The sequence below is a fragment of the Ambystoma mexicanum genome, chromosome 12, assembly GCF_040938575.1.
Source record: "Ambystoma mexicanum isolate Mex_15411 chromosome 12, UKY_AmexF1_1, whole genome shotgun sequence".
In the NCBI taxonomy this organism is placed as follows: Eukaryota; Metazoa; Chordata; class Amphibia; order Caudata; family Ambystomatidae; genus Ambystoma; species Ambystoma mexicanum.
In genome coordinates, this window is record NC_090936.1 from 1,014,330,143 (window position 1) to 1,014,354,907 (window position 24,765).

The 24,765-nt window shown below is 47.2% G+C and overlaps 1 protein-coding gene across 1 annotated transcript in view; it reads left to right on the forward strand.

Moving 5' to 3' along the window:
• The window catches only part of RBM28 (RNA binding motif protein 28), a 728,250-nt gene that overhangs the window by 666,181 nt on the left and 37,304 nt on the right, over window positions 1-24,765 (forward strand). The window contains exon 18 of the mRNA XM_069629558.1: window positions 17,819-17,912. Within this exon, the coding sequence (XP_069485659.1) occupies window positions 17,819-17,912 (94 nt within the window). The remainder of the gene's footprint in view (window positions 1-17,818; window positions 17,913-24,765) is intronic.

Sequence of the window (24,765 nt, forward strand, 5' to 3'; positions counted from 1 at the left end):
GGTCACACCCAATGTTTTAACTTTGTCAACAGTTTTAATAAGGTGGTTCTCAATAGGGAGACCCGCATATTGGCTGTCCAGTTTGGATCTGCCCTGTGGTGAGCCGAACAGCAGGAGTTCAGTTTTAGTGGCATTCAGGCACATGCCATTATTAGCCATCCAATATTGAATTGCTGCGTAAACTTTATTAACATGCTTCACACCCTCTGTATACATGCCGTTCAACTAGACAAGTTGGGTGTCATCGGCATAATTGGTGAAATGCACACCCAAACTGTTACAAGAGATCACAGCGAGGACGACAATAGACATTAAAAAGAGAAGGGTACAGACGAGCACTCTGCTGGACACCACATTCCAGAGGCTCGTCAGATGAGTGTGCGTTGCCCAACGACTATCCAAGACATATGCCCAGTCAAAAAAGATTTGATCCAGGCCGTAGACTTGGTAGAATAGGAGACAGCTGTAGACAGACTATGTAGCAATTTATCATGGTTGACAAGGTCAAAGGCTTTTGACAGATCTAAAACATCAGCAGCCATGCCTTGCCACCATCCATAATCTGGAGCATTTCACTTTTCATATTCAATAAGGCACTCTCGATGCCGTAACAAGCTCTAAGCCCGATTGTCTTGGATGCAAGGCTCCAGAGGATTCCAAATGTTCCTGAAACTGGGATGTTGCCACCTTATCCAATATCTTTAACAGGAAGGGGGCGTTAGAAATAGGTCTAAAGTTGATGTGAACCTTTTGATCCAGGCCTGGTTTCTTTAATAAGGGGTTCAATCAATTTTATTTGATTAAATTCAACAATAAAAATCAAAAAAATAAAATAAGGGGGTCATGGAGACCTTCTTCAAAGCCAGTGGAACACACAAGTCCCTGAAACTAACATTAATGAGGCTTACAAGAAAAGGAACAAATAGTTCCCTATTATTCAGAATGACTTTAGAAGGAGAACTTCCCCACACACATAGTGCGTCTCAGTTTCTTCATGAAGTTTGATGAGGCTTCTTGCAAGATGCCCTTGAAAGAAAAGGCTGGTTTTGCACCTTGATCTGATCTAGTAGTAGTAATGTAAGGATCAGTAGGCTCCATACTTGCTAAATTGGTGGTGATTTGAGATTGTGCAGTTGATATTTTTAAAGCAAATGCCTGCTGAATAGCTTCAGTCTGAGTTTGAAGGAATAATCTGGTGAAGCATGACTTTGGGTTTTTCAAGATCCCTGAGTATCTGGAAGAGTTTCTTAGAATTCTCCAGCATGGGGTCCTGCATGGATTCACATGCTCATGAATATTCCCTGTCAGGCCGGGAATCCTCTGTAAAAGAAAAAACAGTTTCACTTTCTTTCTCCTATAAACCAGTCACTGAGCTCTGGTTCACACTGCCCCCAGCCAATGACTGCCCTCTCCCTAAGCCCCTCCTCTGGCAGCCATCTTCAGATTTTTACCGCACGTTCAAGTTTTGGGAGTCGTCATGTTTTGCTCCGTAGCTTATCTATGATGTTATGCTCTTTTTCGGTTAAAATTTAGATTTTTGTCAAATAAGAGCCTGTGTGCCCTTTTGTTTCTTCGACCATCAAGCAGGGATCCATTTGTCAGCGTTTTCATCGCCCCACAAGGGCCAGAATCATTGAGTTTCATCGAAGATTCAAGAAAGCCATTGTGCCTACACCGCACGCCGGTCCATGTCGGAGGAGAAGGATGGAGGTTCTCTTCAAGCTCTGCTCCAGCTGCGATCTAAGTAACGTGTTTGTGGAGGACAAACACTCCCAGTGCCTCTACTGCCTCCAGCCAGACCATAATTAGGTGTATTGCGAGATTGGCCTGGGATTCACCAAACGCACCATGAAGGATTGGCACAGCAGATTGGCGGCGTGGCTCAACGCCAAAGCCTCTACCCCAGGCGGCAAGCAGGGGCATGCCTCACCAAGTACCGGCCGGTCCAAGGAGCGGGCTCATAAGTCCTTTGAGGTCGCCCCATCCGTGGGGGTCCAAAACGAGGCTGAGCGCCACAAGTCAGTTTCCGTCGGGGTAGCTGCGCAAGCAGGTCCCCCAGCGAGCAGGGCGCGAACAACATCTCCATCTGCTTCCATCGCAAGCCAACGCTCAAGCTCTGCTTCGAAAAGGAAGTCGGCTACCTCAGGGAAGCTGCGGGAGAAGCCGGAGAAGGCCAATGCGCCTAGCAAGGCGATCAACCTGCCCTTGAAGTACCAAGTGGCCCAGAAGAAATCGTCCTCATCAACCGAACTGGTGGCGACTGCCCTCTTGCAGGCGAAGGGGACTGACCCGGTCCAAGGGACCCCAGTTACGCCCAGGGTGGCCCTCCCTCCCAGGTGAGAGGCTTCGGCCAAACCAGTGGAGAAGACACCGGAGCAGAAGATGCCAGCCCTGAGCCCGGCTGCGACCCCTCAGGATGCAAAGGGGATTGTGGGGGGGGGTCACAGTGGAGGCCTCCACGGTGCTCCAAGGCACAGATATTTCTTCGGACGACGAGGACATGGCGTCTGTTCACACGGTCATAGAGGACATGGAGAACGATGACTGTGGAAACGTAGAGGAGGATGGCGACGGTGAACCCGTCGAGGGGGGGGGGGTCATAGGCGCTGGGCCCAGCAGGCCTACTCCTCCTCCTCCCAGAGACGTGTTGCTGGACATCCTGTCCACTCTCTGCATGCTGGTGTCAGAGATACAGAAGAGGAAGCCGACAGCACCGGTGGCTCCGGGGCCAGCCACCGGCTAAGAAGAGGAAGCCGTCTCCCACGCCGCCTCATCAACCGCCTTACAGACCCTCTCCGCCCCCCCCACACCCCAGGGATACAGGGATGGATACAGCGCCGTCAGACACAGTCCCTGCCGCTGAGAGCGTCTCCACCGGACAAGGTGGGTTCATTCCATTCCATGGTCGCCCGCGCGTCAGAGCTCTTCCAGCTGAAGCCAGAAGAGACCAAAAAGGAAGGGTTCCTGTATCGGTGCCGAGAGGCCAAAAGAAAGACCATTTTGGCAGTGCCCCTCGTGGATGACATCTCGGATGAGAGCCTGGCACTGCTGAAAACCCCTGTCTCAGCCCCAGCGAAAAGAGACCGGCTGGAGAAGAAATACTGGTGCCAGAGTCTGCACCCAATTGTCTGTGGTCACAGCCATCACCAGACTCAGTGGTTTTGGTGGCTTTGTGGAAGAAGTCCTCCAACCCATCATCCTCGGCCTCCGTTCCCCCCGGACAGTGAAGGGAAGAAGTTGGACGCTGTGGGTAGAAAGGGCATCTTCTCTGCGGCTACAACGGTCAGGCTGGCTAACGCTTTAGCGATCCTAGCTAGGTATGGCCTGGAGTTATGGTACAAGAAGGCCCGCGCTACTGGAATTCCTACCCGAGGACAAATGGGTCAAGGCTCTGGAGATCCTTCAGGAGGGCGAGGTGGCGTCGGACCACACCATCATCGTCGCCCTGGACAATGCGGACACGGGGTTCTCCGTCGGCGTGGCTGGTTGAAGGCCACCAACTTTAGGCGGGAAGTTCAGACGAGGGTCATGGACATGCCGTTCGACAGGGACAATCTCTTTGGAAAGGTTGTCGATTGAATCACTACAGGTCATCAAGACGGACACAGACTGCCTGTGCCCTGGGTACGCTGCAAGAGCACTGTCCGTTCTTTCGTTCCTCAGGAGGGAAGTCAAGCAGATCTTCAAAGGGTTTCAGTGGAGGATCGCCCTCGTAACGCCAAACCTTCCGTTCCTTGGCCCAGGATGCTTACAGGGGTCGTTCCAAGGCCATTGGAGGTGGCCGCCGTCATAGTCTAGTCTCCCAAGGCGATGTGCAGGCCTTCAAGCAGGATTGAACTTGCCTTGACGTCAGGCCCTGACCCCTGCACCCCGGTGGGAGGCCGACTGGTGAATTTCGTCAGCACGTGGGAACACATCTCCACCCATCGATGGGTGCTGGACGCTCTCGGCCACTGACACACTTTGGAGTTTCAGCGAAAGTGTCCACAGATACCACCGGTGGCTCGGCAGGAACAACATATCCCTCAGCTGCGGCTGGAGGTTCGGGCCATGTTTAAAAAAGTGAGCGATAGAGCTGGTTCCAAAGCGGCTCCGGAGCTTACTCCAGAAAAAAAGACCAGGGGCTTGAGGCACATTCTCAATCTACGACGACTCAACAAATACAACAAGTCCCAAAAATTCAGGATGGTCACTTTGCAGCAAGGGCTCGGCCAACTGGAGGAGGGAGACTTTCTGTAGTCACTGGATCTAGAGGAAGCATATTTCCACGTCCCCATTCACGAAAAACATTGCAAGTTCCTAAGCTTTGTCGTACAGGGGAAGCACTCCCAGTTCAAGGCCCTTCCCTTCGGACTGAAGTCGGCCCCAGAGTCTTTACGAAGTGCCTGGCACCAGTGGCAGCCCATCTGCGCCTACAAGGAATTAATGTGTACCCATACCTCGACGACTGGCTCATCCGTGCCAAGTCAAGGGAGATCGTCATCAATCACACAGCGAGGACCGTCCGGCTGCTGACTGATCTGGGGTTCTCCGTAAACTATCCAAAGTCCTGCTTGATTCCGTCGCAGGACACTATGTTCCTGGGGTCCATGCTAAGCACGGTCTCCTGCCTGGTGACTCCCTCGGAAGACAGGATAGCGTCCGTTCTGGGCAAGGTGCAACGGCTGTTAGCACTGAAGTTCGCCACAGTGAGGACCATCAAGTCGCTTCTCGGCATGATGTTGTGTATGCGACCTCTTGAGGAGTTCCTGGGTGGCCGTTGGATCCAGGTGTCGGCAAGCTTTGCCGACAGGATTGTCCTCGACGAGGGGTTCCATCGAGCGATGAGGTGTTGGGGCGTGTGCTCCAACATCGCTGGGGGCGTGGATTTTCAGAGCCTGCCTTACCAGGAGACGGTCACCACGGATGCTTCCCTGGAGGGCTGGGTAGCTCACACTGGACGTCTCCACATCAGAGGCCTGTGGCTACCTGTTAGGCAGAATCCTGTGCAGTTCCCTTAGGGAACACTGCAAAAGGATGAAGATTACAGGAGTAAGCAGTAAACCCAATTGGTAGCAGTCTGCACCACCCAGATTTACCTGGTAGCTGTGGCTGAGCAGTCAGACTTCTCTCAAGAAGAGTAAGGCAGTATGTAGAGTATACACAATAGGGCTAAAAACACAGTAGAGCAAACAAACACTGACCAGAGCTTTGTATCAAAAGTATAGTTATTTATTTAAAACACACTTTAGTCAATACACTAGCACTCAAAATCAAAAGCAAGTTAAAACACAGTCAGATAAAGTATACCCACCTCCCTTAATAACTATTAGACTAGTCAGAGTAAAAACACCACTATTTGTTAAGACAGATGTGAGCGCTTAACTAAGATGGCACTCCAATAGTTTGGTTAGAGGGAGAGAAAAAGGCAGAGCATAAGAATAATACAGTCCCAACACTTTAAGAGTCAGAGAAAGGTAATAAAGGCAGAATATACTGTAGCCAAAGTTCATAGGCCAGGCCCACTTTAAATGGAGCAAAGCGAAATGTGCCCATGATCACACAGTTTTAAGTTGCACTAAAAGTCTTTGCAGAGTGTTCAAAATAGGTTGGTTTAGTTCAAGAAACAAAGTTAGAAGGTCTGGGGCCAACCCACTATAGAAGGCCGAGGATTTAAGGGTCACCTTTAGCAATCTGTAGAAAGGGAGGCCATGTAGGACACAGTACCTTAAGAGAGAGGAAGCGCCAGGGGTGGCAGTTGTTCCTGGAAGTGCTTGCAGTTCGTCGTTCCGACCAGGGGAAGAGAGGATCTCTTCGAGGAGGAAACTTGGAGTCGTTGCACTGCCCAGGGATGAAACCGGCCGCGGAGTTCCCGATTAAAAGTTGCGGTCCTTTTATTCGTGGTCAAAGTGCTGAAGCTTGGCTATCCGGCCGCCAGGGTGCTTGGCACAGGCGATTCGACCAAGAGACGTCTTTGGAAGGCGAAAGAGGCGAACTGGGTGGTCCCACCAGCTCAGGGGGAGAAGACTTGTCCAGCAGAAGATCTTCTCTTGTCATTGGGAAAGTGGTGAGTTTGTTGCAGCAGGGCTTCACCGGTGGTGTCGTTGTTGCAGATGGCTCAGCTTCTTCTCTCTTCGGATTCTTAGGTCCTGTGGCGACTTCTGAAGTTCCAGTCCCAAAGGCCCTGCTTTTATGCAGAAAAACCCCATTCATCAGCCTAGCTGTCAATCACACATGCTAAGTGGTGAGCCAGGTGGCTCACCACTGGGCCATCGGAGAAGAGTGCGACTTGAGTTGCTACGGCAACTCAATCCAGGGTGCCAAATCCCCCCTCCACCCCTCATATGGAACCCAGACAGAGTGGCACCATTTGGAGAGCTTCTGTGGAGAAGCCCGCCAAAATAGTGGAACAAAGGGCTCGACCTTGGTCAGAGTTAAAGAGACGGACACAAACGCCATTTTGGAACCTAGTTCTGGCAAAAAGACCCAACCGTGGATTTAATATTAAATAAATAAAGCGGCGGTATCTTTAACATTGCACCAAAAAGTGGTGCGTTTAAAAGCAATGGGAAAATCCCATAGAGAATATTCCAAAGGAATGTTTTGCATGCTAACCACTGCCGCCAGCCAGAAACTCGACAAGGGGGGACTGCACAGTGCCCCCTTGGAAACAGACCCAGGGGCAATCGAATAACCCTTACCAGTACTTCCACAATATGATGGTGTGTACTGGTTCTGTTCACAAGTTAGGACTAGTAAAGTCAATGGTGACTTTACTTGCTCTGGGATACAGTAGTCAGTCCCAGGGTATGGAGTCTATGTTGGGGAGTCACTATGGGTGCTGTATAACACACATACAAAAACAGGTGATGCCCTAAGGAGTAGAAAGAGGTTACCCCATAGCCCATGAACACATACTAAGTCAAAAAGCACCTCAAATCATGTCTAAGAGTGGGAGGAAAAGAGTCTCACTCTTAGCATGAGAAAAAAACAAACCCCAAAAATCCAGCAAAGCTGCTGTGGGACTCACTAGGTTTGGGAAATTAGCCTTATAAGAGAATTCTCCCTAACACTGCCGGAGGAGTAGGAACCCCACATCAATGTCCTGGAGCTGCGGGCAGTTTTATGTGCCCTCAAGTCGTTCCTCCCATCCCTCATGGGCAAGGTGGTGAGGGTCTTCACGGACAATACCACCACAATGTTCTACATCCGGAAGCAGGGGAGCACCAGTTCCCCAGCGCTCTCCAGAGAGGCGCAGGATTTGTGGCACTGGGCCGTCGCCCGGGGAATGTTCCTCATTACTTTTCATCTGGCGGGAGTCAAGAACACCATCGCCGACTCCCTCAGCAGGTAACAACGCTCTTGCCACAAGTGGGCGCTTTGGCAGGATCAAGTAGACAGTCTCTTCCTCAAATGGGGCAGTTCCCGGATCGACCTGTTTGCGACGGCGAAAAACTCCAAATGCCATAGGTTCACCAGCAGGTTCCACCAGCCGAAGAGCATGGGTGATGCGTTTTCCTTCCCTTGGAAAGGCCTCTTCCTGTACACGTTTCCTCCGTTGCCCCTCCTGCTGCGAGTCATCATTCGACTCAAACGGTGCAGTGCAAGATTATCCTCGTTGCTCCGGCGTGGCCGAGGCAGATTTGGTGCCAGGACCTTCTCAGCCTGTCGATGTCACCACCAGTCAAACTGCCAGTAGTCTCGGATCTGCTCAACAGAGAAGGAGGCGCAATCCTACATCACGATCCGGGCTTGCTGAACCTGAAGGCTTGGCTTCTGCAGCATTAGAGTTCGGTGTATACGCGCTTCCGGCGGACTGCAGGGAGGTTCTTGCCAAGGCCAGATCGTCATCAACTCTGAAGTGCTATAGGCACAAGTGGAAGCACTTCGCGACATGGTGCCGGACAACCCCGCAGATCCTTCCATACTTAGTCTTTGACCAAGGCGGGCTGGCTCACACCTCCATCAATGTGCATCTGGCAGCTGTCGTTCCCGCTGGTGAAGGCACCCACCCTGGCGTGGGAACTCTTGGTGGTTCTGATGAGGATCATGGGGGGGCCTCCTTGGAGCCTACGCATCAAGCCCCTCTCAAGTAACTTTTCTGGAAGACTGCTTTCCTTGTGGCTATCACCTCTGCCAGGAGTGTAGGTGAGGTCCTGGCCCTATCCTGCAAGCAGCCTTACTGACTTTCCACGATACGAGTGTGGTGCTGTGGAATCACCCCTCCTTCATGCCGAAGGTTCAGTCAGAATTCCATCTCAATTAACCTTTGGTGGTGCCTGTGTTTTTTCCGACACCTTTGTCACAGGCTTAAAGGACCTGCACTCGCTGGATGTGGTGCGTGCTCTGAAGTTCTATGTGGTTCGCACAAAGAGTTTCCAGAAGACTTCTCAACTTTTTGTGAACTTGTGTCCAGGGCTTCCATTTCCAGGTGGCTGTCCGGCTGCATCACTCATTGTCACCGGTTGGCAAACTGACCGCTGCCTGGCCGTCTGAGAGCCCATTCTGCCAGAGCGATCGGCGTGACGACAGCGTTCCTATCTGGTGTGCCCCTGCTGGACATCTGCAAGGCTGCTACGTGGAGGTCTACGCATACATTCACGAAATTCTACTGCGTCGACAGGGATTCCAGAGAGGAGTCCAGGGTCGGCCAAGCAGTGCTACGCAACCTGTTCTCTTGAAGGTGAGCCTGGTGAGGAGGTAAGAGCAATTTCTTCTGTTGAGCCTTGCCGCATCCCGTGGTTGTGTATGTATTTACTGCTATGTATTCTTTATTCATGAGCATGTGGATGCATGCCAGACCCCATGCTGGAGAAGGAACAAGTTACTTAACTGTAACTGTTGTTCTCCAGCATGGGTCTGGCATGGATTCACATGCAAACCCTCCCTCCTGCCCCTCTGTGTCTCTTCTTGATCACACTACCACTTAACATGCTACCAAATCTGAAGATGGCTGCCAGAGGAGGGGCTTAAAGAGAGGGCAGTCATTGGCTGGGGGCAGTGTGAACCAGAGCTCAGTGATTGGTTTATAGGAGAAAGACAGTTTTTAAGCAATAATTTGTTTGTTTATTATTTATAATGCGCGATCATACCCTTGGGTAACGGGGCGCAGCAGTTACATGAATATGCGAAGCTTGGTTACAACAGCGAAAATATATATATATATATATATACACACATACATACATACATGTAAAGCAAGAATGATATACATAAATACAGGTAAAGCAAGAATTATATACATACATACAGGTAATGGTATAATCCCACGTTTTCAGCCATAGGATAATGTTGGTCCGGAAGTTGTGGTAGGGGAGGTCCATTCTCAGAGTGGGAAGAAGGGAGTTACACAGTTTAGCGGCTTTCACTAGGAAGCTGTTGCCCCCTATTGTGGAATGATTGAAGTTGGGAATGGAGAGTCAGTCTTTGTATGCTATTCTTATGGGTCTCAGGGAGGTTTGTCTGTGGAATCTATCGATCAAGTGGGGGCAGCGTTGTTAAGGGATTTGTGAGTAAGTGACAAGGTTTTTATCAGGATTTTGTCGTTGATAGAGAGCCAATTATTCTTTTGGCTGTATGCAGAGATGTGGTCTCGTCTATAGATGCCTAGTGCCGCTCTGTGGTCGTTATTTTGTAAGGTTTGTATTTTACTGGTAATAGCTTTGGTAGACCCTAGGTAGAGGGCATTGCAGTAGTCCAAGCGAGACAGAATAAGGGCTCTAGCAAGGGTCGTGCAACTGGTATCAGATAGAAATGGCTTGACTGCACGGATCAGTTTACACATATAGGCAGTAGAGGGTGCTAAGGAATTCGCCTGTTTCTTAAGAGAGGTTTGAATCCAGGTAATCACCCAGTGTCTTGACCTCTTGACCTACCTTGATACTGTTACCATCGATTATAAATGAAGAATGGACATGGCCTAGTTTCTTTAAGCTAGAAGGGGTGCCCAGGATGATGAGTTCAGTCTTGTCATCTTTCAGGCATAGTCCGTGAGTGGCCATCCATGCCTGGATGATGATGTATACTCTATTCACCAAGGCCAAATCCTTTTCATAATCCCCAGAAAGCGGAAAGAGGATCTGAGTATCATCTGCATAATTACTGTAGGTGATGCCAAGATGATCCAGATCATCGAAGAGGGGCTTGGTAAAGATATTGTACAGTGTGGGCGAGACACAAGAGCCCTGTGGGAGGCTGCAGGAGATAGGTATGGTGTCTGACGCTGCTAAAGGCAAGAAGACCCTCATGGTTCTGCCATTAAGAAAGGATCTAATCCATGTGATGGCATCGTTGGAGAAATGAGCGGCTGTGCCAAGGTGAGTGCATAGGATAGTATGGTCAACGAGGTCAAAAGCAGCCGAGAGGTCTAAGAGGAGAAGTAGGGCGGCTTTACGGTTGTCTCTAAGTCGACTTGTGTCTTAAGGTCAATTGGGGCAGTCTCTGTCCCATGTTGGGGGCGGAAGCCTGATTGTCTAGCTCCTAAAAGGTGGTGTGCTTCCAAGCGCTTATGTATTTGTACATAGGCAACCTTGTCCAGAATTTTTAGAAGAAAGGGTACAGTTGTAATCGGTCTATAATTTGTTGGCGTGGATGGGTTAAGGGTGGGTTTTTTTAAGAGTGGGAGTACCCAGGATTGTTTGAGGTTGGTGGGGATGGTGCCAGAGGAGAAGGATGCATTGATTAGCTTTGTGATGAAGGGGGAGAGGTCTCGGCAGCGTCCTTAATGAGCTGTGCAGGGCATAGATCACCCTGACAGTTGGAGGGTATCAGTGACAGGAAGATTCTTCCTACTTCGAGTATGGAGACTTTGGTAAAGTTGAAGCGGGTAGATTCAGTGTCTATAGTACTCAATTGGTTTGGGTGGGGGGTGGTCATTTAGTGAGGCTCTTTTGCAGGAGATTTTGTTTTGTAAAGTAGAAATCTTGTTGGCTAATGCGTTTTGGGTCTCTGAGCACCAAATTTTACCTTTGGTGCACGTGTCAAGCGGTGATATGGGAGCCTCTATTTCTTTGAGGATAGAAAATAATTCCTTCGTACTAGATTTAGCTTGGGATATGCGCAGGTCGAAAGAGATTCGGTTTGCTAGGCATATTTCTTTTTTATAGAGGGCTGAGAGTTTAGTGAATTTAAGTTTATTGGCTACTGATGGTAGTTTTTTCCAAATAGCCTTGCAGTTTCTTTTTTGCTGTCTTAGGTTTTTGAGGAGTGATGTAAACCATTTGTTGAGGTGCGTTTTGGGCTTACTTTGTCTGAGTTTGAGGGGGGCAATTAGATCCAGCGAGGAAGACATCATTTTGTTGTATTCTTCAACCAAGGTTTCAGGATCCAAGTTCTCAGGGAGCGTATTAAGTGTGGGGAGTAAGGTCGGGATAAGTCTCTCCACGGTAATACTCTTTTTTTTATTTCTAGTTAGCTTGGGTGGGGCTCTGATGGCTAGTGGGAGTGGAGGTCTGGTGATGGAGAGCATGAAGGACACAAGGTGGTGGTCCGTCCAAGCTAAAGGTGAAATAGCGAGGATGTTGGCTAGACTATTGTATTCAGCCACCCAGTCAAGTATTCTACCTTTGTCATGGGTAGGTGCATTACTTCTTTGAGTAAATCCTATTTCTGAAAAGGTATTGGTGGTAGTGCTGGCAAGCTGGTCAGTTGGGTCATTGAAGCCCATGTTGAGGTCCCCAAGAATAAGTACTTGAGTTGAGTTTTTGAGGTTGCTGGACAAAATGGTATTAATATCCTCATCAAATGTTCCTGTTGGGCCAGGGGGGCGGTAGATCAGGTGGATGTTGAGGGTTTGAGCAGTAGTGAGTGGAACTTTAACAGAGAGCAATTCACATGAGAGGACATTAATGGGGGTAGCTAATCTCATGGAGAGACTACATTTATGAATAATAGCAATTTCCCCTCCTCTGAAATTTGGTCTGGCTTGTCTTAATATGGAGTATCTATCCGGTACTGGTAACATGAGAATAGGGCCTGCTGCCGGAGGTAGCCAGGTCTCTGTGATAGCAAGGAAGTCAAGGTCATCTCTGAGGATCAGGTCTGCAATTTCCGTAGCATGAGCTACTAAAGATCTGGTGTTAATTAGCGCTCCTTTGATCTGTGGACTTGTGGGAGTTATGTGCGGGTGTTGGACTTTTTATCTTTTTAGGTTTGTTATGCTTAGGTTGGCTATTTGGGAGTCTGGAATCAGAATTATGGAGTGGGTTTGAGTTTAGGTTAGTTTGGGCAGGCCGGGTTGGCAAGGTCTTTAGTCTAGATGTAATAGGCATTGAGTGGATTGGAGGTTCATATATTTTGGCTAATCTGGCTCTGAGTCTTGAATTCCTAGCTAGAGTTGGGCAGAGATGGTTTATTAATAGGGGTTGTGTATCATTCATATTTGAAGGTAAGCTAGTGATTGGCCTGTTGAGTGAGTACGTAGAGATGGGTGAGTAAGGTAGCATGTTGTAAAGCCTGAAATTGCTTATAAGGAACAAGAGACAGGCAGTCTGGCTGGTGGCCAGGGGGAACATGCTAGTTGGCTGGGGGTAGATATTTCTAAGGTGGCTAATTACTAGTCTTATCACTAAGGATAGGTGATCAATGGAATGAGCCTGGTCTGCTCAAAAAAGACTAGGTCAAGCAGATATCTATGGGTTGAGACATGCAGGAATACAGGGTATCTGTCAGATGCAGGTCAGTAAGCTAATAGGGACTAACCGCAAGCTTGTGCATCCGGTCAAGTAGTAACTAGCAAAGCAGTTCCTGCAGGCATAGGACAACAAGGAACAAGTTAGGGCCAACAAGTCATTCAGGTTCTTAGTCGCATGCAAAGACATATGGTCGATAAAAGGGCGATTGCAAGACAGATTAGGGCAGGCAGGCCAATAGCGGCAGTGGACTCAGGCTAGCTGGCAGTAAGGTCCAACTGGTCAGTATGGTTTCGGGAGATTCCAGGTCGGTGAGGTGGAGGCACAGGGGCATAGGCCACATACTAATATACAGTGCTAGTAAACTAGTAGATGCAGTTTGCTACCAAAACACAATATGGCAGGGCATGCTGAATGCAGTATGTTGATGGTAACACAATAAGGCAGGGTAGGCTAAATGCCGTTTGCTACCAAAACGCACTATGGCAGGGTAGGCTGAATGCAGTATGTTGATAGTAACACAATAAGGCAGGGAAGGCTGAATGCCGTTTGCTACCAAAACAAGATGGCAGGGTAGGCTAGATGCAACTTTTGTCAATGGTGGGGAGACGCACAGTATGGCAAATGGTCTGATGTGGAGTTAGTGTGTAAGTAACAGTGCTCTGCTCAGTCAATAGGTATACAAATAAAATAAACAAACAATGTTTAAACACAGCAAAAAATAATAGGAATTGATATCATTCCGTGTAGTAGGCTGGTTAGGAGGATTGCATATGCACATATGAGTTAAATCATAGCGATGACTGGTGTGCGCGTGGAATAGACATAGTTGTTGTAGATTGCGAGAGTAGTTAGAGGTTCGTAGTGCTTCCTTCTTGTGGTTGTGAACTACAAGCACAGGCACAGGGCGTGTGGGCCAGAGTCAGTCGGATCGCGTATATGGAGTGCGGAATAGCTTTATGATAATGTACTTGCAGTAATCAGCAGAGGAGCAGGGGTCTGCTCGACCGGCCGTGAACTGTCGCGGACAGGCCCTTAATCGCGGCCCTTACGAGGACTGCATGGCTTCCGCCTCACGGTCGTGGGTGTGGATGAAAATAGGTTGCTGCAGCCAATCAGCAGCTGCGCAGGCCAATGAGGGCGTTGCGGATGAAAAGGCTATTGCAAGCCCTGCGCCGCCATAGAGCATGTTGGAGCTAATGGCGGATAGCCAATATGGCTTTACCGTGGTGTTTACAGGGATCAGGCTGCTGTACAAATGCTTCCAATATGAATGAAATGCACTTACAAAAAGCTGGAGGCAAATTATAGTGCCCAATAATCAAATATATTCATAAACTGGTTTCGAAGTTAGCAGACCATGATATGGAAATAAGCTGCAGGTCGTTGCTGGTGATCGGTGGTGGCAGCCAGGGAGAGGAGGCTCCTGCCTCTCCTCACCTGCCGACAAAAGTGAAAGTGTTTTCTTTTACTGAGGATTCCCGGTCTAACGACAGGGAATATTCATGAGCATGTGAATCCATGCCAGACCCATGCTGGAGAACAACAGTTAAAGGTAAGTAACTTGTTCATTGGTCTCAACCTGTACAATTGGATTGTCAAGGAAAGTTTGTTTTGCATGAAGAATCTCTCTTCTATAAATCCTTTCCAATGTTTTCCATTTATCCCTATTAACCTCGGATTGGTCCTTCAAACAAGCTCTTTCTGCTTTTCTCATCTCATTTTTACGATCAGATAATTCAGAAGTATGCCATTTTTGATCGTTGAATTTCTCTCTGACTTAGAAGTGACTGGCACAGTATGATGCTAAGTAAAGCATCTGTCAAATTCTGTGACCAAGTGGTCAGAAGAGTCCGAGGGAGATTCCATAAGGGAACTGAGACAAAGGACCAGGTGTCTTTGAATTTTGTTATAGTTTCTGCTAGATATGGTGTGATAAGAATTATTTTTCTGAACCAACGAACAAGGCAATACAAATCGGAAGCCATCAAAGTAGTGGTCCGGCTAAACACAAGGTTGATTGTCCACATAACCTAATAGCAGGTTTTTACTGGCTACCCAGTCAAATACATTACCTAAATGATGTGTCTGGTCGCTTCCATTCCCGATATCAAATTGATTAAGTGTGAACAGTTACCTAGCCACCTGTTAAAATCCCCCACTACCATAGTGTATATGTGCAGCGGATAGAATGTCTGCCAAGTCATAGAAAGTGTTTGTGTTATGGAGGGGGCCTATATAGCAAGATGATAACACAATTATTAGGTGTTGGGGTGGTTTTAATTGAAAGGATTTCACACCCCTTGCATGCAATAGGAGTCTGAAAGAAATTAAGATATGTGCGTGCAATAACGGCAACACCTTCACCCCGCTACCCTCTCTATTTTGCCCCAAAAAAGTGTATCCTGGGGGTGTAGCCAGATCAATAGTTGGGCCACTTGATTCTAATAGCCAAGTCTCCATAATGGCCATAATGTCAATTTCATGATCCATTATATAGTTCCTGACATCCAGGGCGTGCTTATCAAGTGATCTGGTTCTGAGAAAATAGATTTTTAGAGGTAGGATAGTCTTTCCAAGAGTAGGGCCCTCACCAACAAAATCACGTGATCCACTAAAGACTTGCCTGTGGGGCTTGTGGACCCTAAGCGGAGGATGACAAACATTTGTGGAATCAGCACGGTCCATGAGGCGGATGGGTGCCCCCTCTTCCAGATCCGCCAAGGAGTACAAACACACAAAAGGTCGGTGCCTGCGCAGACTTGCTAGTCCCTGACGCACCCGATGGAGATGAAAAGGGTGAGTGGACTACAACTCCAGTGGGAGTTGTAGTTCGCTATGCAAGCGTTCCTGGCTGCAAACAAAGGAGCAGACAACGCTGCTTTACTCAAGCAGTCCGTTAAATGAAATTTACCAAAGCAGATGGCCAATATACAATGAATTAATCAGAAGCAGCTAAACATTCAATAAAATATAAATTTCAAATCCAGAGGTGGAGTGAAATTATTACCACATTTGCCTGCTATCACCACCTTCCCATTTGTGTCTTTATTTCCTCCCTCCAGCCTTCTAATATTACCATTTTCTTCAACTCCTCTTGCCGCCTCCTACCACTCCACTCCTCGTGTTACTTTGCCCTGTTCCTACTATCACCTTCAACACTAATCCTGGTTTTACGTCTTCCTTTCCGTTTTCCTACTATTGCCCTCCACTGCTGGTTTTATTTCTTCCCTCCTTTCCCCTGTTTCTACTCCTGCCTTGCACTGCTCTCCTGTTTGGTTTTGATTTCCCCAGTTCCAACTACTGCCACCCACTCAACTCCTGGTGTTACTTCTCAATCCTTCCCTCCTTTCTCACCTCTTTAACTCTCACCACTCTTTTGTCTTCTGTAGAGAACACCTCCCCCTCTCTCCTGCTGCCACTCCTCCAGGTTCCCTCTGCTGCACCTCCTCCCCAGATGCCTTCCCTCTCCAGCCTAATCCAAATAGGAGCTGCCTGCAGCTGTCTCCCATTATACTGGGTTGGGTTAGGTTGCTTAGCTTATATAGTAACCTGCTTGCTCCTCTTGATTGGAACTAGTGCTGATGGTCTGCAGCTGCGAGCCTAAGCGTTGTAAGGGTTGGGATTGCTTAGGCTCCCTCCCTGTCTGTTGGTCGGAATGAGGCTGACTGAACCCAATTTTGAAACTGTGCATGAGAGGCTGATAAAGCTGCTTGTGTGTTGGGTGTCCTGCCATGCTGCAGTTGGGAAGGCAAGTGTTTTAGGAGGGCTAAAGTTGTGTTCGGGTTTCCCCCCAGGAGTCTGACTGTCCTTGGAGGTTTTTCCTATGGCCGGCCTGTACTGGAAGGGATCCTTTTAATTTCCCTGATGCATTCTGGGTTTTCCGGGTGGGAGATGTAGTCCATCTGAGGGTGGTTTGCCTGTCCAATTTCTGTTGGTCCATGATACAGAGTTTCTGATGTCTTCCCTGGCTTAAGTGCCTGGACTGGGTACTTTTCCGGGTTTACCCTCTCCCCAGTCCATAACTCTACTTCCTGGATCCATTCTGGGCTTTGTTTCTGTTCTTGAGGGGCATTCTGGATAGTGTATTTTGCTCTAGCTTGCTTAGCTAGATTCCCAGTTCACTGAGTCACTTGTCTTAGTTCCAGGCAGGGAATTTCTTCTTAAAACTAAAATCTTGCAACCTTACACCTCATCTACTCCATCAGACGAACCTTTAGGTCTAATGTGCCTAATATACCCGTACCCCATTCATCTATCAGCAACCAAAATAAAGCTAACATTACATGCAACCACGGCTTCCCTTATCGCTAACCTGCCCCGGTGTCTAACCCTTCGGAAGAACCAAGTGAACACATCGGCACACAGGTAACGAACAGGTACTTCCGACTAGTAGTGAACCACACAATATTTTCTAAATGTGCCCTTACGCTATCCCACTATTGCTTCTAACCCCTCTCTTACAGAGCCACCATTAGCAAGGCCAACATTATTGGCAGATGGGCGCTATATAAGACCACTTGCCTTACCTGCCAGTGGATTACTTTCTAAAACCGATGTGCGTTGAGCTAATCAACCTAGGACCAAAATGGGGTTCTTACAAAGCACCCCTTTCCTAATAGCCATTGGAGCTACCATAGAACCATATGCTAAAAAAGGGTTCCAGTGACAGTAAAAGTCCCTAAAACCACAAAAAGAGGTGGGGTCATACACAAGGGAAGCATCCAACCCAGGGGTCAATCATTTAGCTGATTCAAAGGCCAGTCACATTGATCATGTAGCTGATAGCATAACGCCACAGTCTTTGGCATTGCTGAGGCTCTCTATTTGTGGCACATCCTTTTGCTGCTTCCCGTAACCATGTGCCAAATGCTGTTATCGTAATATAGTAACCAACAAGAGTGTTTCATTTACTGAGCAATGACCCAATACCCTACCTGTTGACTTTACCATCTAGCTATTTAGCTCAAGCAGTCACATACATTCTCAACTCTTGGTGCAGTCTATTCCAAAAAGAAGAGCTCCATGCTAACCCTAAACTGTACGAATGATTAGCTACAAAGTGGATTTTGTAGATTACTTTACTGAGTGGCATGCTTCAGTTCTGCCATCTCACTGAAATCAAGGGTGGTGTTGTGATTACTACAAGAACTGTTTGACATGAGGGGATTGAATTCAGAAAATGTTGAACTGTATCCCTATCTGTACAGGAAACGTGATCAAGGAAAAATCCAGCCGCCTCCTCCAAAGAAGACCAACCCTCAAGCCAGCCATCGACGAGCTGAGAAGCAGCCCATTAAAAAGGCAAGTGAAACAGCTAGCACCAGCAGGCTTGTATAGAAAGTACATGAGATCAGTGGGCTACATCTGAACGTTAAAATTCTTGTATAAGAAAATCAGTTCCTTGTGGTTTGTCCTTTCCAACATCCAAAGCTACCTAGGGTTTTGAAAAATACTTTTTGATGGTAGATAAATATTGTTTGAAACTTTCTTTCTCGGAATTTCACTGCTTCTACTTAACACGTAGGTTTCCAAATACATAAGAAGGAGATACAGTTTAGTGGCTATGTTGCTGATCTTGAAAGCCTGGCGAAATGGATTTTAATTCCTGATTCTAGGCAAGCTTCACTTTATAGTTTGTCATCTGGTGCTGCCCTAGTTGCATGCCTCACCCAATTGCCACATCATTGTTTGGTAGGATTTTCATAAATGTGACTAATCTTCCTGACTGTTTATAATCATAAAGTCGAATGAAATAATATTGAGTCATAATGTCTAAAACAAAAAGTCGAAAAAAAAATGTCAAATTTTATTTTGGTTGTTTTTTGTTCGAAATGGGGTGGTTCCCGTCCCCCCAAACCCCCCTTTTTTGTGTTTTACCCCTTTTCTTTTACCCCTAAACCCCAACAAAAACATGTAAATTAAAAACTAAAAAATTCAATATTTTTTTTTCAACTTTGTTTAGACATTTTTGCAATTGGATATTATTTTTTTGACATTATGACTGCACACCCTTCCTGACCTGTGTACAACCCCAGAACATTTTGCTGGATTTACTGATCATTTTTCCCTTATTACTAGGTGAGTGGGAATCCTTTTCCCCCTCTCACCTAGTCTTTTACTCTTTTTTATTGGTGACCTTTCTATGCCTCTCCATAGTGTGTGTATGGATTCTATAGTTCCCTAAAACGTTTGGGCTTAGGCTGGGTTCCCCCTTTGGTCTTCCCTTTTTAATTTCTTTTTATCCCCATAAGTAAAGTGTGATTCCCATTCCCTTTACATTTTATATAGTGAGCCAGTTCACCCCACCTTATGTGGAGGGCTGGGGAGATGCACTGTATCCCATTTCTCACTTACCTGGTAACACTTGTGTTATAATTGCAAATTAACTTCAGTGGCTGGTGGCAGTAGTTATACCTTATTGACTTTTTAGTCATATTACTCGCAGGCTGTCAAATCCGCCATGGTAATGCATAAGAGGGTCTCCATTTGTTTCTTGGGTCTTCATAGGTCTTCTGCTGTCCTAGGCGGGAAAGATCTTGGTTGAAGTTTTGTCTTCGGCAGGAGTCCTTTGTATACCCCGCCAAGGCTCCAGCGTGTCTATGAAGGCAGAAAGCGAGGGAGGAGTCCAAAACACTGCAGCCCTTTGTCTTCCAGCTTGCCTGGAAGGAACCAGTTCCTACTCGGGAGCTGACTGTCCTGATTGGACAGCCAGCCGCCCCTTTCTGTAAACTGCAGGGAGAGTTTGCAGAAGTTATGCTGTAGTTCCTGATAAAGACTTCGATTCTGGAAGTTGCTGACCAGTCGACCACTGGAACCAAATCCGAAGAGGAAGATGAATGATGTAATGAATTCCAGCGACAGGAGAGCCTGCTGTGTTACCGGAGCCTGTTTTATCCCTTCCTTCCAATGGACCTGGAGGGTCCCAAAGACGACGACTCCTACCCAGAGGCTGGGGAGCCCCACTAGTCTCAAGGAGATCTGCATTTGGAGCCATCTTTCGATGAGCTGCGACCTTGCTAAGCTGCAAACCGCCAATACCAGGGGACCTTGAGCCAGTGTGCGGTGCACGTCTTCTGAAGTCCAATTCCTGCTGAAACTTTGGTGGACTCCTGTTGGACCTCCAGATACATGATTGAAATCCCCGAAGTCCTCTCACCAGAGGGCTGGACAGAGAGGAGAGTGAAGAGAAATACGACCAGCGATTTTTTTTTTCTTCATCCGGTTCATGTAAAAGAGAGCCAGAGCTGCAAAAAGCATTAAGGAATCCTTTGTTGAAGCCTTTTCTGACTGTTGCTGCTGCAAGCTACCTTCCATTTTCCGTTTCTTTTGTCACCAGACAGAGATTCCAGGGACCGGGTCCTGTGCTGCTGCAGCGTGAAGCCATTTACCCAGGAGCTCTTCTTTTCTGCTAAGGTACTGTGTTGGTTTGGGTAATACTTACCTCAAGTCTTGTGTCTGTCCTGTGAGGCTGAGTGGGTGATTGTTAGGGTGATTTATCATTTTTATTCTTCATCCCCTCTCCTTGTGAGACCCCAACACATTTTGCTGGACTTCTGGACCTTTTTCTTTCAATCCCGAATGAGTGTTGCCTTTTTCCACTCATTCGTTCTTGTGGAACTCTATTCTTTGTATCCTACCTGTACTATGGAGTCTGTCTGCTCCATAGCTCTCATAGGCCATCTGTGTTTTTACTACTGCAGTGCACAGCTCCTTATGGGCAGTGTTGCTGGGGGACCCTTAAGTTCCTCCTTTATGACTCTTTTCCTATATACTCAAGTAACTACAGTTCTTCCTTAGTATCTCTCCCAAAACTATAGTCTCAGAGATTGGCACACACCCTTTCAGTGGAGTGCCAAAGGAAACCTAGTATCCTACCCTACTTCTCCCTGCTCCTGTGACTTTTAAGTCACATAGACAATCACCTAGTTATATCCGGTAGCAATGGAAGTGTTCTACCAACTATTTTTTATACCACAGGCTATGTCCATAGCCTTGGCAGTGCGCAATAGGGGCACCCAAGTACCATCTTGGGGCCACCCTTCTTTTTCTGCCATTACTAGCGTGGTTGTTCTTTGTTAGCCCTTCTACCATTCTGGGAGGGGGAGGTCAGTGTTTTTTTTGCCTTTGGCAGGAACTCGTAGGTATCCCCGCCTAGGCTCCAGAGTGTCTGGAAAGACAGGAAAATGGGGTATAAGTTTTCCGCCCCCCTGTCCTTTGTCTGCCAGAGTGCCTGAATAGGTCCAGCTCCCACAGGTGGTCTGACTGTCCTCATTGGACAAACGCCCCTTTCAAATGGACTATGTCCTCCCACTTCCTCATCTTATGATATCTTTGTTTCCAGCTTCAGCTGCTTCAGAAATGTTTTTCTCTCGGCAGAGGCCGCTGTGCGTCAAGACGGTAGACTGTGTTCCTCGAGGGCCTCCAGCTCGGCTTACGTCATCGCCGAGTACATATACCACGTGCAGCGGCCATTGGCTTCAGTTCTGTTTTTTTTTCTCAAAAATGCGGTTATTCGAGGATTATGGTGCGCTTCCGTTTTCTACAAAAACATTACAAAAGTGACCTAGTCTTCAGCTCCGAATACTCCAAAGCCCGGCTTCAAAAAGTGCTTCACGGACACGCATAAAATATGTATGTGGTGCCTGGGCATTGAGCATGTAATTAGTCGATGACAGGTAATGGTTTAAAAGAGCATAAAGCTAAGCTATCAGTGGGTAGGATTGTCCCTAAATCCCAGTCCACTCCTTCGAAATTTGGTTCATCCCACGAGTCGAGAGTTTCTTCTCCTCAAAAAAACAATCCCACTCGAGGAGCAGACCCTCTAAGTCCTCAAAATAATCGAAGAGAAGGCATAGGTCACCTTCTTCCTTTTCTTCTTCCTCCGATGAATGGAGCGTAGTCTGCCCGACTAACTCCTCCTCCAAAGAGCATGGGAACTCTTTAGGAAGAAAATGGTTAAAATCTTGGAGGAACATGCCTCGTCCTCCTCGAAAGATAAGAAAAGTGGCCATGCTACGGTCGATGACGATCATAAGGCCAAGGCAAAACCCAGCGCACTCTCGAGGCGGGGTCATAAGTCTAAGACTTCTCTCGAGAATTTTCGATTACTCTACCAGAGGAGAAATCGTCAAACAAACCATTGAGTCGAGGGCCGAGTCCCTCGAAGGAGAAGTGCAAGTTCAAATAGTAGTTTCCATCGACACCATTGACGTGGACACTGTCGATGCCGTTGACGCGATACAAAAAACATCGACACCGACTGTACATTCGACGCCTTTGTCTCAAAAAAGTCAGGAAAAGGTTTTTAAACCTCCAACAAAAAGATTTTGTTCAGATCCTTGACATCTATATATGAGGGCTATGAAATATCAGATGAAACCCCTCCATGTGGTCTTCAATTGGATACCCCAAGAATTCATAAGAAAACGAATGTCCCTGAATTTTTCATTTCAGAAGAGACCAGTGTTAGGGAGCTACAGGACACCCTTCAGACAGCTAGTGGGGTAGACATCTCCCCAGAACTAGATTTTGGGAAACAGGACCTGAGAGATAATGCAGATGCATCATACGGAAGGCTAATGTCCAGAGTGGTAGAATTTCTAGGATGGAGTAGACCAGCTCCTTCATTTGAGCAAGACGACCTTACAGACATATTAGGCGAAGGTCGTCACTGTGACCCCATACTACCATTTCATGTGGCACTCCAAAAAAGGGTTGCAGCAAACTGGGAGGCTCCAGAGTCCAGCCCTGCAGTAAATTCAAATCTGACAAAAAATACAGGCCATCCATTAGCGACCCTGGCTACCTGTCCATGCATCTGGCTCCGGAAAGTCTAGTACTGCAAGCAGCTACATCTGCCTTTTAAGCAAGCTGCGCACCCAACCATACCCCCTGATAGAGATGATAAGCACATTAACTCATGGGCAAAGAAAGTCTTTTTGAATAACGGCATGGCTTTAAAGTCTGCCAATTCTACATGTGCTCTTGCAAAGTTCATATTCACCCTGTGAGACTGCATAGTGAAGGCAGCTAATCACATCCCTGAAGGTGAGGAAAGAGATGACTTCATGAACCTGATAAGGGATGGCAAGGAGGCCATGTGTGACTCCCTGCAATCTGGTCTGGACACTGCTGACAGCATCAGTAGGGCCATGGTGACAAGCACAGTCATACGCAGATTACCGTGGTTGAGGTAGTCAGGATTTGCACCTGAAATACAATCCAGACTTCTTAGTATGCCCTTTGACGGCTCCCATTTATTTGGTAATAAGGCTGACAAAAGCCTTGAAAAGCAGCAGACCTCAAGGGCGGCAGCCGAGTCCTTAGGTGCCGCCATCAGGCAACCACAGCCTTTTCACTCCAGCAGATCATCTTGGAGGGGTAGGTCCTTTTGCTACTACTCCTCAGTTGGAAGATCGAGAGGACAGGTTGGTCAGAGGGCAAAGATTTTTTGTTTTAATTGTATTATTGCATTACAGTTTACATTGAACTTTTAGCAATTGACAGTCTACGCAAAAAACAAGGGGGCGAAGTAGGTACTGACGAGTATTCTATATTCAAGTCCTTCTACTCGTGTTACTCTTGGCCCCTCTGGTCCGAAGTGGCCCGGCTCTAGGTTTAGGTTATCAGCAGTTTCTTTTGCTGTAAGCTCAATTTCCACGGCACATCTAAAGCAGCCCACTGTGGCAATTACCGTTGAGCTCTTCCACCAGGTCAGCAAAAATGTCCACTATGCATCTGCTGTTACTGTACGGTAGTCTTTTAAGAAATGCCCAAAGAATCTTGTCCTTTGTGTTGAAAAATTCATACAGATGGTGAAAAGGTGCATCAGGGTTTCTTTCGTGTCTGTTTCCTTGCAGAATCTGCAGGATGGGTTTTTACTATGGGAGGCATCTCTAGCAGCTAGTATTTCTCCCGTCTTGAAGGGAATCTTAACCTCGTAAATGTAGACCGAAATATTGGATCCGGACATCGTTTAAGGTATAGTTCCATCATGCCCAGTTTTTTTGTCTCAGCCGCAAGGTCATAATTCAGTTTTAACCGAGCAACCTCCTCCATTGTGGTAATCCAGTCTCTCCATCTTCATTTATTCTTTGTTTTTGCCAGGAATTGGGTCATCGCTTCCAAATCACTTCCTGAGTCTTCTAGTGTTTTTACACAATCTTTAATCTTTTTCCCCGATTTCAGGATTTGTACCATACATAAGCTCCTGCTGTATCCCCTCAATCATAGGCATAAGGGGCTGATTTAGACATTTTGCTGAACAGGTTCAGTTTTTTCCACTGAACCGCCAAAAATAATATATATATAGTAGGTGTTAGGGAGAATTCTCATTTTATGGCTAATTTCCCTCACCTAGTGAGTCCCCCAGCAGCTTTTCTGGACTTCTGGAGTTTAGTTTTTTCACTTGGTAAGAGTGTGAGCTTTCCCTCCACTTTTACCCATGTTTTGCCATGTGTCTTTACCTGTTTTTGTGATTGTGGGCTCTGGAGTACACCACTTCAGTTGCCCCCTTCTTTTGTGTGTTACACAGCACCTTCAGTTGTCTTTTAGACTTCCTACCGACTCCATTTCTGAGGCTGACTACAGTCCCCCACAAAAGGTTAAAGTTGCCATTAACTTTACTTAGTCAATTTACCACAGATCCAGTACACCCGATCTTCCATGAGTACTGGAAAGGGTTACTTCTTATCCCTTTGTGTCTGTACCTTTTAGAGCATTGTTTTGAACTTTTAACATTTAGACTTGGCTGGTGGCAGTGGTATCTACTCTCAATTTCTACCGCAATTATATTATATAAACGTGGTATTGTTTAGGCTATTATATTCGCCTCGAACTTAAACCTGCTTGACCAAATACTTTTTCTTTTGGCTCCGGTCAGGTTTATTCGCTATTTCTTTTTGTTAAGGTCCTTCTTGTGTTTTACTTTGCGCGGCAAACCAGGTTTGCCTTCTGTGTTCAAAGTATTTTGGCGGGCTTCTGCTCAGAAGCCCTCCTCTAGGCGCCTGGGTATCTAGGTGGGCTGAATGTGAGGGAGGGGTGTAGTCACCACCTGCACAGGGTATCCTAGGAAACCCAAGTCGCACTTTGCCATGATTGGCTGAGGTGGTTGTCTGGGCCGGACAACCCCCCTGCTGCGTGATTGACAGCCAGG